This window comes from Bombyx mandarina, chromosome 28 (genome assembly GCF_030267445.1).
Source record: "Bombyx mandarina strain Sakado chromosome 28, ASM3026744v2".
NCBI lineage: Eukaryota > Metazoa > Arthropoda > Insecta > Lepidoptera > Bombycidae > Bombyx > Bombyx mandarina.
Window position 1 is genome coordinate 10,142,250 of NC_143233.1, and position 17,813 is coordinate 10,160,062.

Here is a 17,813-nt window from a genome sequence, read left to right on the forward strand (position 1 = left end):
TAGATGTCGCAACTTGTGGTGTATGTAATTGTCTTCAATTTAATATTTCTTATATTCAAGCATACTACATATTATGTCTTTCTCATTCTTTACATTAAAAGTATTGACTTATTTCTAACTAATCTGATAACCTTACAGGGCTATGCCAGTTTAAGTTGACTAATTAGTAGGTCAGCTCACGGGGCTCTAACTTGTGAACGTTACTAACACTGGCCCTAGCAAGAGCCGTGCTTCGCAGAATCTACCACCGGATCGGAAACGCGACCCACTGAGAAGATCCGGCGAGAAACTCAGTGGGCTGTGCCTGTGGGTTAATTTACTCGACGGTGACCGGTTCTTGAGGTACATAAAAGCACCTATAGGATCCGAAACGACATGGGTATCGACTTACAACTTTATTCTGCATGATGTGTTGAAATGTGTCGAGGCTGATAACACCATCGCCGCACAACACGTACGCGACACTCTCGATTTGTTCCACCAGGTCCAGCTGCCTCTCTTCCCTGTGAAACACACCCTGTCTTACAAGTATATTTAATTATGTCACTGATCCTCAACCACTGCGCTGCGGCACTAGGCAAAATTTTCAAGTGTGCCGCAAAATTTTATATCCAACACACATCATATTACATGTTACTATTAACTGAATTTTAATCTTAAGATTTTGTGGTGAAAATTTTTTAAATCGTTATATATGTACCGCGACAAGAAAAGTTTGAGAATCGCTGGATTATCTAATAGTTAAATATTATTATGTTCTATAAATTTTGTGTTACGTAGTATTACGCTTAGAAAAAAATCATAATAAGGTGATATCGTGAATCATTGATTTGAATTAGCCGACTTTGAAAATAAGTATTAAAACTTTGTTTTTGTTCATTTTTAACACAAGTATTCTGTATTATTTAGGTATGTGCCAGACATCCGACTTGCATTAGGTGGTGACACTCGGGTTGGGATGATTATGGACTCCAATATCTATCTATTTCAGTCCAGGCGGACCCATCTGCGAACCATATACCTACCGTAAGAAAAATCAATCGATACGAACATTTTTATTCAATCAAGCCTTAAGTTTGTCGTAAAGATGAGTAGAAGAGTGTGCTTAGTGCGAGCTTTTTAACGTTCTCGATAGCGTAAAAGTTAACTCAAATTTGTATGCAGTTGGAACAGCGCCCCTAGCGGCAAACGTAGGCAAGCGTTCCAACTCCATACGAGTTAACTTTTACGCTATCGAGAACGTTAAAAAGCTCTCACTAAGCACACAGTGGTATCCTTCATACATAAGGTTCTACTCACGGTAGCCGTTCTTTGAGGTACTCGATCCAGTCATCTTGGACTAAATGGTCTAATTTCTTGACGTCAAATAAACGGAATATCCTCTCGAGCAAATCCTGAAACAACAAAATGTAAAATTTATTTAATTAGCCCATAGAAGTTTTCGTGGACTAAAAGGTAAGGCCCCGACATTCGTTTCCATCTGTGCCGGTGTTCGAATCCCGCAGGCGGGTACAAATTTTTCTAATGAAATACGCACTTAACAAATGTTCACGATTGACTTCCACGGTGAAGGAATAACATCGTGTAATAAAAACCAAAACCGCAAAATTATAATTTGCGTAATTACTGGTGGTAGGACCTGTTGTGAGTCCGCGCGGGTAAGTACCATCACCCCGCCTATTTCTGCCGTGAAGCAGTAAAAACTGAGATTCAGAATTCATATCTCAAGGTGAGTGATTTACATTGTAAATGTCTATGGATTCCGGTAACCGCTTAAGACCAGGATGGTCGAGGCTTGTCCGTCGTCTGAGCAACAAATAAACTCAAAATAATTTATTCTTATTACTTTTATTGAATAGACCTGAGACTAACAGCCCACCAGGATAATCGATACCGCCCTTGAGACATGAGGTCTAGGATTCAACATGTGGTATAACGGCTAACCCAGGTTTCGAACCGGAATGTCTTAATCTTGCGGGCCCTCAAGACACCCTACCACCAGTTACTACGCAAATTATCATATAATTTACGCTTATAGTTTTTCTTCGCAAGCAAATTAAATTATCTTAGTTTACCTAATAAACAAATAAATAAAACTTCAACAAGATCCCACGTTTATTTTGAAACAATCTCAAACAGCCATAGAACATACGCGCTTGACACCATTGACACCTCATATGGACATGACCATAAAATTGTATTTTAATACCATTCGTATTTCCACTGAAGTGTACGTGTAGTTTTATCTTAATTAAAATTCTCTAGAACGTTTCAATTAAGATCATCCCACACACGAACTCGAACGCTAATTGGACGTGAACCTGTACGGGATGTCACGATGACAGGTGACAGCTGTCAAAAGTGACAGCTGTGCGGTGAAGCTGAAAGATTAGATATCATTTGGCCTGATTGTTAACAGATAGGACGAGAAAATCTTCGACGCGTAGTTGAAGATTGATATGTGCATAATTCAATCGATTATACGTTATTGGTCTCTTCTTGAAATAGTAAAAAAACAAGCGCACGGCCTACAAGCCCATATATTACTGGTGGTAGGACCTCTTGTAAGACCGCATGGGTAGGTACCATCGCCCCCCTGCCTATTTCTGCCGTGAAGTAGTAATGCGTTTCGGTTTGAAGGGCGGGGCAGCCGTCGTAACTATACTGAGACCTTAGAACTTATATCTCAAGGTGGGTGGCGCATTTACGTTGTAGATGTCTATGGGCTCCAGTAACCACTTAACACCAGGCGGGCTGTGAAACCCATCACATCACATTGCGAATGTTTTCAACCCAACTTGAGATAACAACTTCAATCTTGAATTGGAACATTTGCAGAAGATAACGTCATCATAACCCATGCAAATGAGGCTTCAAACCTATTTGAATAAAAGCGGACAAATCGCCTAATCAAAAAAAAAACAATGTATTTACTTATATACCCACGTAAGAAGTTATAGTTGGCGTAATTGAATTAGTTACCAAGTCCACCTACACAGTATGGAGTATTTATTGATAGATTACTTGTAAATGGGAGGTATAGCCTCAAGTCTTGATAAACAGTATTTGCCTTTCAATTAATTATGTCTTACATCGACGTGCGTGATTACAACGGCTACCCTACTCCGCACGGGTAGGTACCACCACCCTGCCTATTTCTGCCGTGAAGCAGTAATGAGTTTCGGTTTGAAGGGTGGGGCAGCAGTTGTAACTATACTGAGACCTTAGAACTTATATCTCAAGGTGGGTGGCGCATTTACGTTGTAAATGTCTATGGGCCCCAGTAACCACTTAACACCAGGTGGGCCGTGAGCTCGTCCAACCATCTATGCAATAAAAAATATAAAAAAAGAAACGCTTCTCAGTGGGTCGCGTTTCCGATCCGGTGGTAGATTCTGCGAAGCACGGCTCTTGCTAGTGTTAGTGTTATTAGCATCACTCCGGTTTGAGCCCCGTGAGCTCACCTACTAATTAAGGTTACGCTGAAATAGCCTCTCAAGGCTCTCAGCTTAGATAGGAAAAAAAAGCGAAACGAAAGTAAGTAAGCTCATCCGTGCTGCTGAAATTTATCCTTTTTACGGACGGTAGGGGGCGCTGTTTAGATCCTATACATGTTTTCTCGATAGCGATACGAATACTTTTTCGATAGCCATTAGTGCTCACCACTCTGTGACACATAACAATAGGGTCCTGAAACTGCGATGGTTACGACAAATCTTTTTCTGTGTGGAAACTAGCGACATCTTGTGACGGATGCCCCTAAGCTTACATGCTGTTGAAGTTAAGGCATTTAATTATTGTATAACTAAATACAGAAAATAAATTATACAAGTATTTATTTGTTATAAACAAATTGATTAAATTTTATCAATTTGTGGTTTTTGAAAATTTACAAAATTTTTCATTGATAATAGAATTTTAAGATAGGTAATTTGTTACTGCCATCTACAGGAGCAATGAGAAACTAATCGAAAGGAAGTCATCTAGTGACCGACGTCCGTAAACATTTTTGTTGAACGTTTTAGTTGCTTAACCATAACTAATTTAACATAGCACAGTTGTTGTAATTAAACCGACACATAGTCCTTTATCGCACGACCGAGTGCAGGTGTTAAATCACGCGGGTCAGGTCGAGGCGTGGCCCACGATTGTGGGACGTTCTCAGCACTATTCAAGGGTAAGAAATGTGACGTGACACCTTGATTAATTATCTGTGCTGAGACTTTGCGCTGTACGATATCTTATGACCCTCAATATCAGCTTGGAGACCTGCACAGTGGGTCATAAGGCTTTAACCAGAGGCTGGGTAATCAGACCGAACTTTTTTTTTTTATATTTACTAACAATCACGCCACGCTTAACTGGTCCCGTGATAAGTTCGTAAATAACTTGTGTTACAGGTACCAGATAACGAAAATAAATGTAAGATTTTTATTATACACATACATATATTTAATATACGTCCATAACCCTGGAAAAGACATTTATATTTATCATACAAATATCTTCCCTTGGCGGGATTCGAACCCGCAACACCCTTGTGTAGTGACCATGTCACTTACGCCAAACGGCCGTTTTGTACGTGTATGGTTTAGGATGAGCCCAGTTGTTGTAAATGAAAGTCGTTATTAACTCACACACTTTTATATTTACCGAAAATACAATAGGTACATACAGTTTTATTATAGCTATCTAAGTGGAACTGTGTTCGCTGTGTGACCGTTACAACTGGACTGTCGTCCCAATATCCTTTTCCCACAAGCGTGGAATGGTGAAGATGACGTAGCCAGGTTGTTACCTTATTAAGCATGTGTGTGTGACCCTACATATATTACTGGTGGTAGGACCTGTTGTGAGTCCGCGCGGGTAGGTACCACCGTCCCGCCTATTTCTGCCGTGAAGCAGTAATGCGTTTCGGTTTGAAGGGTGGGGCAGCCGTTGTAACTATACCGAGACCTTACAACTTATATATATATTTTTTTTTTTTTTTGCCTAGGTGTGTGGACGAGCTCACAGCCCACCTGGTGTTAAGTGGTTACTGGAGCCCATAGACATCTACAACGTAAATGCGCCACACACCTTGAGATATAGTTCTAAGGTCTCAGTATAGTCACAACGGCTGCCCCACCCTTCAAACCGAAACGCATTACTGCTTCACGGCAGAAAATAGGCGGGGCGGTGGTACCTACCCGTGCGGACTCACAAGAGGTCCTACCACCAGTAATTACGCAAATTATAATTTTGCGGGTTTCATTTTTATTACACGATGTTGTTCCTTCACCGTGGAAGTCAATCGTGAACATTCGTTGAGTACGTATTTCATTAGAAAAATTGGTACCCCCGCCCGCGGGATTCGAACACCGGTGCATCGCTTCAACACGAATGCACCGGACGTCTTATCCGTTAGGCCACGACGACTTCTATATATATTCTTCTATATCTCAAGGTGGGTGGCGCATTTACGTTGTAGATGTCTATGGGCTCCAGTAACTAATTAACACCAGGTGGGCTGTGGGCTCGTCCACACATATAAGCAATAAAAAAAAACATATGTTTACCTACTGTACACCCCCATCGACGCTTTTCCACCGTTCTTTGTATACGTGATAAATCTTGCTACATGGCCATGTATATGAGATCATATCTCGCGTAATTGTGTTAACGTGAATATTCAAATCAATTAATTTTAAAGTGATCACCCGATCCAATTACAGGTGGGGCAGACCTTAAAGAAATAATGCTGGTAATTACCATAATAGCTGTTTAGTTGAGACACAAGCTTACGAAATGTAACCCGCGGCCTGTACGACCGATACCTATACAGAACTACACACGACTCGGACGTTTCACGAACAGATCCGCCTTCGAGATTGTTGTAAGGACGTTTACTTTAGAAAGGAGGATAAAAACAGCTCGCGTTTTAAAAATAGCACTTCGATTTTATGATAACGAATTCGTCGTGGCCTTAAGGATAAGATATCCGATGCTTTCGTACCTATCTAGCGATGCACCGGTGTTTGAATCCCGCTGGCTACTACCAATTTTTCTAATAAAATACGTACTTAACAAATGTTCACGATTGACTTCCATGGTGAAAAAAAAAAACCCGCAAAATTATAATTTGCGTAATTACTGGCGGTCAGATGCCTTGTGAGTCCGCACGGGTATGTACCACCGCCCTGCCTAACTGCCGCAAAACAGTCATGAATTTCGATTAATGGACGTCTTACAGTCACTATACTGGACCACTAAATAAATGCTATGAGTTGTAAGACCCGGTGTACGATAGACAGTAGTAGCCGCAAAAGCTTTTAAGTATAACGACGGAGGGAAACCAGTGTGGAGAAATAATAATGGAAGATCTTCCACCGAGCGGATGATATTGCTCGGTAGACCGACGGTCCGAATATTGTTGTTCGGAACTTGTATATAAATGCAAGCTTATCTTGAAAATGTCGTAAGCGAGATTCAGGCATCTGTCTAATATCTTGTGTTGTATTATGGCTACCCGGCAAAAGCTCAAAGAAATTCCGAACTTATTGTTCATTCGTCCTGCCCGTGTGTCACTTGTAAGGGCGTGTGAAACAGTGTAACGTATTGAGTTGTTGACATAACCGGATGTAGGTTCGGGTCTTGTATTCGTCACTCACATCCGTTTATGTAAACTTTGTGATACATAATACTGATTGAGAAATTATCTGTAACTATAAACCCCCTTCCAATTTTTACTCTTTTCAATAAAATTTGTTTTTACGTACAAAAACTAAATATCGCATGATAAAAGATGTATTATTTTCTTCAGAAAAATATCAATCTGCCAAAGAAATTTTTGTTACAATTATTTCCCTATTATTCGAGATAAATTAACTATACAAGTGAAATTTAACCACTTACCAGTTTTTTTTTTTTTTTTTCCTACCTGTGCTGATAGCCTTGAGAGGCTATTTCAGCTTCGCCCTAACGTTTGTAGGTGAGCTCGCGGGGCTCAACCGGAGAGTTGCTAACACTGACCTTAGCAAGAGCAGTGCTTCGCAGAATCTACCACCGGATCGGAAACGCGACCCACTGAGAAGATCCGGCGAGAAACTCAGTGGGCTACTTACCAGTACCAAACCCAGCCGGGCTGAGAACTCATAACTACATTTACAACAATTTCAAAGCTTCAAGGATTATTTTTGTGAACTGGGACTCAATTTATGATTATTCTGGTTGGTGTTGAGCGACTTTCTCATTATATTGAAATCGGAGAAGGCTTTGTGGGGATTGTCTTCATCCAATTTCCAAGACAAATCGTCCTAGTTCTAGGGTATAATGGTTTACTATCCATTTAAAACTTACGTTTCTTTTTCAGACGGGCGACCGAACCTCATACCTGGTGTCCGCGTCTAGGGGTACTCGGGGTAGGTGGAATTTGAGTGTCTACAGATATTGGGAGTAGATTGCAAGCTGAAGAATGTTTTTGGGCCATTGTGTGTACTCTAAGATATTCCGCTGCGTCAGATCCAGCCTGCCGGGTCGGGACTCAAAGCACTACTGCCCAAGATGGTCTTCCAGAGTACATAAGCCTCATTCTCCTGATGCAGGCGCGCTAGAGTGACGCTAGAGTGAGGAGCAGGCTCAAGAGAAGACTGTTTCCTTAGTGCTTATTGGAATTGGAACTTAGATCCGATGGCTGGCAGAAAGATTAGCACGATCACGACTTGGAATTTTGATAGTCGCTTAAGATCTGGTAGGACCTCTTGACCTGGTGGTAGGACCTCTTGAGAGTCCACACGGGTAGGTACCACCACCCTGCCTATTTCTGCCGTGAAGCACTAATGCGTTTCGGTTTGAAGGGTGGGGCAGCCGTTGTAGCTATACTGAGCCCTTAGAACTCATATCTCAAGGTGGGTGGCGGCATTTACGTTGTAGATGTCTATGGGCTCCAGTAACCACTTAACAGCAGGTGGGCTGTGAGCTGGTCTACCCATCTAAGCAATTAAAAAAAGGCAGATGAGCTTACAGCACACCTAATGATGAGTGGTTCCGTCGCTCATAGACGTCAGCAATGTCAGGGGCAGAGCCAAGCCGCTGCCTACCAACCATTGTCTCTATGAGTTACGTATTACTTGATACCCTTGAATTATGAAATGAACTTAATGCCCAAATCGTTGAACAATGCCAAAGATAAAGCAGTCCCGGTCGGTATTAGAGTCGTGACCTCCGGGACAGATAGTCGTCAGTTTGACACGAGCAGGGTTGCGCCACACGTCGCCCGACCTGTCGTCTAATGCGACGATCGTGACGCACAGATTACTGTCTCCGGCCGCTAATGTCCTCAATACACCTGGCGATTATATTATTTTGCGGTAGGCAGCGGCTTGGCTCTGCCCCTGGCATTGCTGAAGTCCATGGGCGACGGTAACCACTCACCAACAGGTGGGCCGTATGTTCGTCTGTCTACAAGAGCAATAAAAATATATATATATTTATTTTAATTCTCAATCTCTCTCTCTCTGTCTATCTCTGAAGAAGGAGTTCCCTCGTCTTTAATAGCAATAATTAGTCATCAGTCTTTACCGCAGTCGCAATGCATATGCGGTGATGTGGTATATACATAATACACATACATATGTTTGCAAAATTTCCATATTTTTTTTATTGCTTAGATGCGTGGACGAGCTCATAGCCCACCTGGTGTTATGTGGTTACCGGAGCCCTCTACAATGTAAATGCGCCAGCGCCACCCACCTTGAGATATAAATTCTAAGGTCTCAGTATAGTTACAACAACAATTAAACTATATAGATTAAAACAAAGAAATTCATCTTAATCTATAAATGTCACTAAGGTTAAATTTTGATAACTGAGCGATCACTAATTAAAACAGTTGGATGAAGTTTTATCCGACTTTCCTAAATGCGATTAGTCGCAAGTGTAAACGGAACCATAAATAAGTTTTATCAAAAGCGTTTGTGTGACACGATCTCTCGGCTATCATTTGTTACCACCGAGGCAAGGTTGTAGCGCTTGCAACCCTGGGCTTTAAAGAGCTTTGGAACTAAAGCATAGTATAATTGCCATTTAAAACATTAAACATCTTTGTGTTGTTTCTGTATTGTATAACTTATAGAATTATTGACAGTCGCTATAGACATTGTATAAGGCTAGGATAATACAATTTAAAAGCTGCCTAAAAAAATCTACGGGCTTCATCGTAGCACGTATTCTTTCTGTCAAACAATCGTGGGATATTCGAAGGAGAACGTATTTTTGTTTTTAAGACGAGCTCAATGCCCATCTCATGTTAAGCGGTACCAGAAACCCTGAAGGAGAATACTGCTACCATATATAAGACCGAGGTCTCAAAATTGATGCAATAACTGTATTTTTTTTCTTACCTATGCTGATAGCCTTGATAGGCTATTTCAGCTTCGCCCTAACGTGTAGGTGAGCTCACGGGGCTCAAACTGGAGTGTTGCTAACACTGGCCCTAGCAAGAACATTGCTTCGCAGAATCTACCACCGGATCGGAAACGCGACCCACTGAGAAGATCCGGCGAGAAACTCAGTGGGCTAAGAACTGTATTATGTATGTACTGTATGAAATGTACGAGGCTTGTGGAGAGTATTAAGCGGTAGGCCGCAGATTGGCTCTGCCCCTGGCATTGCTGAAGTCCATGGGCGACGGTAACCACTCACCATCAGGTGGGCCGTATGCTCGTCTGCCTACAAGGGCAATAAAAAAAACCTTCAAACCGATTAATATTACAAATAGTGGAATAGTCCACAATAACGCCTGCTATTCAAGAAGACGAAATTTTATGCAATTAGATTTTATCTTCGATATTAATAAACAAAAACATTTTAAAGTACATTAAAATTTATAGTAATTCAAAGCAGTATATTATAGTAAAGTTAAACTGAGATCATTACGCACAGGGCTGCCACGAAACTTTTAAATTATTACAATAATCGAGGAGCAGAGGAGGTCAAAGATCACTTAGTGTTAAGTAGACGTTGCCTTAAGACCTAAGGTGGAATTATCAGTCGTACTGACAGGCTGGCGGTAAGCATCCGTGTAGAGTTACACTGCTACTATAGCCAAATTAAACATTTGAATGTTAACTTCATCAACCCACAAAGGTTTTTATAGCTGCATACAATAAATCCGGCAAAAGTCGTTAGTCGAGTTAATTAAAGCTTTGAATAAAATAATCTAAATACGATTTAAGAAGAAATTAAATTAGGGTCGTCCGGTCGGTATATAGAATAAAAAAAAATGGATGAAATTTATCGCTGTTGCATTTCTAATGTAGACAATATTGTTGGTTCGCCATCCCTGCACTAGCCGTGTCTGTATAAGGGTTCCGTCGCACGCTAGCTGCATACGGTCAGAACGAATGATTGAATGATCGCGTCACCTCTGAGGCGCCATTTCGGGAAATAACTTTTTCTACACAATGTTGTTTACGATTTATTAAAGCGTCGAGCTGACGGTTCGGATTGAGTTTTTATCCGGTCTGAGTCTTAGGTTTGATGCAATTAAATACTAGTTGGAGGCATTCATTACGTTCAAATGTTAATTAAAGACTAATGAATGAGATGTCTTTTCTTGTTAGCCTTATTTAGCTCTTGTCTATTGTGATGAGTTATATGTAGTGTGTGCTACAATAATAGGTACGCAGTGTCTTATATTGATGTTTGGGTGTCCAGTTTTCTTGTAGAAATTATATGAATGATTAATAATGATCGCTTTTTAAGTTGACGTCTAAGATTTAAATGGTCAATATTTAAATATTAAAATTTTACAATATATTGTACTTTCAATATATTAGATACTAGCTGTAACCATCCGCTTCGCTGGGCATTTAAAATTAACATTATTATTTCTCACCCCACAAATATTCTCATCACTAACGCCCCCGCAACTGGTCTAGAGAGTCTAACACTCATATAAATATGTTAGCCTAGCCATTAAGTGCATATATTTTTTACATGGATACCAAGTTTCAAGTCAATCCGATGCACGGTTGAGTAGTTATAACGGAACATCCGTAAAAACTTGCTAGGGCAGATGTTAGCAAAATCTTCAGACCAAGCCCCTTGAGCTCGTCTGCATATTCGGTGAATCTAGCATAACCCCTCGAGATTACTAGCCAGAGGTAGGCAAAAAAAAAAGTTTTTATCCATGTGTTGGGTATGCACATATTGATATTTGTACACACACAATCAATCAGACAGATGCTTGGTTATCCATCGTGAAGATTAGATTCGGATCATCTTGTTCGCACAACAAACTTTAAAGATTATTTGATTATTCGCGCAACACCTTGCGATATTAATTTGAATATCTCACACATTTAAGATCACGGCCTCACAGCAGGTAACTGGTATTTGAATAAATATTGTAAATCATAGAAACTTTGTCATTTAAATGGGTTTGTTCAATATTATACCTCTGATAAGTTTACAGTGTTGAAACTTATAAAGGCTATAAATAAATTCGAAATTAAACCGTGAATGTGTTTTTAGTCACGCCCACGGCTTACTTGGATTTATCGTTTTATTGTTATTGAGGTGAGACCACGCGGATAGCACGAAATCTGATGCTTAGGAGTGTTCACCCATACATATATCCACTACTAGCTGACCCGGCCGACTTCGTAGTGCCTCAATCGATAAATAAAAGACCTAAACTTTTGTATAAAATAAACTTAAAACAAACAAAAGGAATCCGTCCGATGGGGGACACATCAAAGGGAAAACAAAATTGTTATTTTTATTTGATTCCGAGCATTTTCATATTTATCTACCTTTTAAATCTACTCTGGACTTCCACAAATAATTCAAGACCAAAATTAGCCAAATCGGTCCAGCCGATCTCGAGTTTTAGCGAGACTAACGAACAGCAATTCATTTTTATATATATAGAAGATAGATATAAATAGATAAAGATAACAAAAGCATAACTGGGCCGCTACTTGCTCAACAAAAATACAATACACTGCTTGAACCAGGCTTAAAGAGGACGTGTCACATGCTGAGAAAACACCGCGGCTAAAAGTTCAAAGTCTGACAGTGCGGGGGAGGAAAGATCTCCAAAAATGAATTCTATGTTTTGGTAAATGGTAATGTATGCAGTAGTAGAGCATACGGTAATACTATGCTAAGGTTTTAATTCGTGTGACGGATACCGAAAGCCAATAGTCCCCAAAATATGTACACAGATCGATTTATATGAAAACTTATAATAATATATTAATACGTGAAGCAAAAACTTTGTATCCCTTTTTACAAAAATTGCGCGGACGGAGGAGTATGAAATTTCCCACACTTATACAGAATATAGAGAAGAAGTGCACAATGCTAATATTTTTTTAAATAATGCATAATAGATACATTAAATCAATAAAGAAAACATTACACACACTACCATGTATTTGACGCACACACGCATGCATACTATTTATTGTCAAACTTTTGTTCTTGACGTCTGTTGTCAAATTGAGAATAGTTTAAATATTGTTTGTCTTTATTAATATTTTTTTATAGTGTAGCCTTGGCGAATTTTGTGATTATAAAAGTATAAAATAAAATCATAATAGTGTACAAACTTACAACTCCGATTTCGACTACTGCGGGACCACTAGTAATAATTATTTATCGAGCTTACAAATCTCCAGTAGTACATTACGTAACTAATATATATTTATTATAATTGAAAAACGTTCAGCGCGCTTACAACACGTTGACGATTGACAAACAAACCGTCGATTTATCAAACACACATTATTATATATTTATCAATGGCAACCTGCGATCATACGAGCGCACACACGTCATTAGAGTATCGACAGCCGAAATAAATTATCCTGGATTTAGATCAATGTTGGGCAGCTTAAAAACGTTTTAGCGAGTTCACTTTCAGTGGCATTGATGGTTGAAAAGCACATCGCCTCTTACTGATGGATAATTGATGTAATTCTTTATTTTTATTGCTTAAATGGATGGACGAGCTCACAACCCACCTGGTATTAAGTGGTTACCGGAGCCCATAGACATCTACAACGCAAATCCCACCCTTGAAACCGAAATGCATTACTGCTTCACGGCAGAAATAGGCAGAGCGGTGGTACCTACCCGTGCTGACTCATAAGACTCATAAGACGTGCGGACTCATAAGACGTCATACAATCAGTAAAATTCATGGAATATTATGGATTTCAATTCATGGATTATGGCGAAGCGCTGCCTACTGCTGAAGACTCTTTTCCTCCATTTACGAGAAATCTGACGAAAGCTTAATTCTTCTTCTAAGAAACTTCATATCAACAAAAAGTTCCCATTAGCAGTCAGTCGTGCAAAGACTCGCCTAGGTAACTTTTATTGGTCTACATATGTAGATCCGTCCGATGGTTATTTAGTATGTAATTTTTTTTTATTGCTTATATGGATGGGCGAGCCCACAGCCCACTTGGTGTTAAGTGGTTACTGGAGCCCATAGACATCTACAACGTAAATGCGCCACACACCTTGAGATATAAGCTCTAAGATCTCAAGTATAGTTACAACGGCTGTCCCACCCTTTAAACCGAAAAACATTACTGCTTCACGCGGAAATAGGCAGGGTGGTGGTACCTACCCGTGCGGACTTACAAGAGGTCCTACAACCAGTAAGTAACAATGTATCTAAAAACTATAGTGGATTTTGTTTTATATTTGTGTAAGATTCGTGATTTAAACTTACTGTCATATTTTTATACTGCACCATCAAGGTATGCGTTCCCCCACGTAGGTGCGAGAAGATATCAGACGGCATTTGTCAAAGTACCCATTCAAATGTAAATGAACGACTGAACGAATGATGGATTGACGAACGGGTTCCGTTACTTCATGCGTGTGGCTCGACCTTAACATAGGAAATTGCTTTTTATAACAATTTGTAAAAGTATATTTTGGTAGTCGACCGCAAAACTTTTGCTGGTGAAGTGATCAGAATCTTCTGTCTTCTATATAAGTATATATAAAAATGAATTCGTTAGTCTCGCTAAAACTCGAGAATGGCTCGACCGATTTGGCTAATTTTGATCTTGAATGAATTGCGGAAGTCCAGAGAAGGTTTAAAAGGTAAATAAATATGAAAATGCTTGGAATTAAATAGAAATAACAATTTTGTTTTTCCTTTGATGTGTCCCCCGTCCGACGGATTCCTTTTGTTTGTTTTAAGTTTATTTTATACAAAAGCTTAGGTCTTTTATTTATCGATTCGAGGCGCTACGAAGTTTTCCCGGTCAGCTAGTTGTAAATAGATATTTAAGACCTGGATTTTACAAATAAATATTAACAAGGTTTATTAATACGCTTTTATTAGCTTCACTTTTATTAGCTCATACGTATGTATGTTAGTATGTAACGGAATCTTTGGACATGATTTTGACCCCCTTCAAAACGTCGGATTAACTCGAAATTTGGCATACTTATTAAGGGCTGATGGCAATTCAATATTTAAAAAAAAATAAAAAAAAATATTGAAAAAATTGAAATTCAACTAAAATATAAAAAAGAAATAATAGTTTAAAAAAAACTAACAAAATACGCTTTTATAGAAAATCCAACTAAAAAATTGAAAATAAATTTGAATTAAAAATAGTGTAAGAAAAAATGATGTTATTGTAAAAAAGCAATAAATAAAAATAAAAATCCCATCATTTTTGTTTTGCAAATGACATAAAACTTTAACAAGAAAGAAAATCGATTGCCACAAGATAAAATGAGGACATCATCTACAATAGGTAGGTAGTCGAAGTTAATTAATTAAATATGCTCTATCAAACTTATATAACGCAAGAACAACTAACCACTAATAAAAAAAATCAGTTAAGCTTAAAATCTTATCCTTTTTGGAAGTCGATTATAAAATATAACTCTTTTACAGTGTCCGTACGAGTCACTGTATCAATTTAGACTTTATAAACAAATAAAATAAGTTTCTGAATCTATTAACACACATACAACCGACACTTCGAGCGCTTTACAATTTATCGTGTACCACGGACTCCAGGGCTCGGCTTACAAAATAATTGTGTAATAAATAAAGTGCCTAGTTAATTACACGTGTCGAGTAAAGACATCGTTAGTCGGCTTACAGTGTAGCGCCCACAGGGATTCTGATTAAGACATTTTCTGATATTCACCTCAGAGTACCGTAATGACGTCAGCAAGGGTGGAATTATCTATATATTAATACGTGAAGCAAAAACTTTGTACCCCTTTTTACGAAAATTGCGCTGACGGAGGAGTATGAAATTTCAACACACTTAGGTATAGAGAAGGAGTGCAGAATGTTAGTTGTTTTTTTTTAATTATGCTTTAATAATACATTATAAAATATCTACTCTACTATGTATTTGACACACACACACATATAGGTATACTATTTTACTGTGAAAATTTTGTTAACGCATAGTCTGTGGTCAAATTGAGAATAGATTAATATAGTTTATCTATACATATAAATAAAATTGGAGTGTCTGTTTGTAATATTGAAATAGCCTTTTTTTACATGCATATGAATATATATACGGTACATATACCAAAATAACATTTTTTACAATTTTTGTCTGTCTGTCTGTCTGTTTGTTCCGGCTAATCTATGGAACGGCTGGACCAATTTTGACGGGACTTTCACTGATAGGTAGCTGATGATATATGGAGTAACTTTGGCTACTTTTTTTAGACTAGCTTCGCCCCGCGGCTTCACCCACGGTACGACTATAACCGCGGGTAACATCGCGGGACTCAACTATAAATAATAAAATTTAATGTTTCCGAAGCGAAACGAGGGCGGATCGCTAGTCTTTAATATTATCTGTCTATAGTGTAGTCTTAATGAAATCTGGGATTATAGCAGTAAAGTCTTTAACAATAGAACCATAATAATGTTCAAAGTTATAATTTCAATTAATTATAGTCGAATTTCGACTACTGCGGGACCACTAGTTACTTTAAAATCACTCAGGCTGCAACTCTCTCTAACTAAGTGGAAATAACTACACACTTTCTTTGGAACTGCGCTTCTTTGTGAGGCCTTTGGAGGCGGATGAACTTGCGGCCCATCTGATGGTAAGTTGATATCGTCGCTCATGGACAGCAGCAAAGACAGAGGCACAGCCAAGTCGAAACCTCATTTGAATAACATCATAGCGCTCGGGAAACACCCTGGAGAGGAGCTCATGGCAGAGTCGGATGGTTCATGGCTAAGAGATATTTGGAAATGCATTGTGAATGAACTCAGTTCCGGTGATGTAATGGGATGGTAAAAAAGAAGTTAAGGGGTCAGCTCGAACAATTCCTGATGCTTCTCGCTCTCAACAACTGTATCAAATTTCGCGACAATACGAATACGAATGGCCTAACAACGCGTAGAGCAGAGATCTAAGAAGAAACAATTTTTCTAATGAAATAGGTACTTAAAAAATGTTCACAATTGACTTCCACAGTGAAGGAACAACGTCGTGTAATAAAAATCAATCCCGCAAAATTATAATTTGCGTATTTACTGGTGGTAGGACATCTTGTGAGTCCGCACGTTTAGGAACCACCACTCTGCCTATTTATGCCGTGAAGCAGTAATGTGTTTTAAGGATGGGGTAATGTTGTAACTATACTGAGACATTAGAACTTATATCACAAGGTAGGTGCCGCATCTACGTTGTAGATGCCTATGGGCTCCAGTAACCACTTAACATCAGGTGGGCTGTGAGCTCGTCCACCCTAGGTGGTGATACCTACCCGTGCGGACTCACATGAGGTCCTACCACCAGTAAGAACTACAAGAATAAAGGCATGTAACAGCACACACGTCTTGTAAGATACAATTTGTGACTGCTGTGACTTCATCATCTCAGGGTAGAAGCTTGTGGTGTGATGATCACGGATTCCGGTGATCATCTTACACCAGGCAGTCAGGACATGCTAGAAAAAATATTTGTTTTGGCAGACTTATAAACAGTACGAATAACAAAAAAATAATCTAATTACAATCAGCCATTACATAAAATCGAACGCATTGCCCTGATTGGCTGGTATTGACCTCAACTGTCCAACTTCAGTTAACCAACCAATCAAGTGACAGCAAAAATTGTGAATGCAGCTTATGAAGGTTTGTCGATCTAATCCTATTTATGTAATTGTTTATATGGTCAAGGCAGTATCTGTAATATACAAGTATATTGATACCTAACGAAGTCGTGCTTGAAAAATTAATTTCTTTATTCTTTATTGTACACACAGTTAATATTACAGTAATTGCGTAAGATATAAAAAATGGCGAGCTTAACTCAACATTTGAGTTTTCTACCAGCTAACCGTTCTTAACGAAGGAAAGCTTTAAATGAGTGGGTAGAGGAATACAATCTAATCAATTTACATTAATGTGGCAGGTTTGTTCGTGTGTCTCTATAAAATAAACATTTCTTGCATAATGTCGTTAATATACATCAGGTAGCGCTCGTGTGGTTCTGTAGGTCAATTATTTCTTAAACGATTTTTGAAGTGAAGCTTCTTTGAGCGAGTTGAAAGTAAAAAAATTGACAGCGTCTCGTCAGCCACTCGACCGTGGAGAGAGGGAAAGGACAAAGCGACCTAGGTCTAGGTTTCTCATATACACAGCATTCCCTGTTACAAGATAAATGTGATTTAACAATGAAAAATGGAGAAAACCAAAATACTACACAAAGCAAAAGAAGTTTCACTTCTTTCACGCGCACCATATTTTTCCTATTGCTAATAGCCTTGAGGGGTTATGCTAGCTTCACGGGGCTCAACCTGGA

The 17,813-nt window shown here is 39.0% G+C and overlaps 1 protein-coding gene across 3 annotated transcripts in view; it reads right to left on the minus strand.

Annotated features, from left to right (window-relative positions):
• Nox (NADPH oxidase) overlaps positions 1 to 17,813 on the minus strand; it is a 68,532-nt gene that overhangs the window by 19,542 nt on the left and 31,177 nt on the right. For all 3 annotated transcript variants that reach the window (XM_089739075.1, XM_089739074.1, XM_028179579.2), the window contains 2 exons: positions 1,300 to 1,394; positions 392 to 503 (listed from right to left, as the gene is read on the minus strand). In XM_089739075.1, the coding sequence (XP_089595201.1) occupies positions 392 to 503; positions 1,300 to 1,394 (207 nt within the window). The remainder of the gene's footprint in view (positions 1 to 391; positions 504 to 1,299; positions 1,395 to 17,813) is intronic.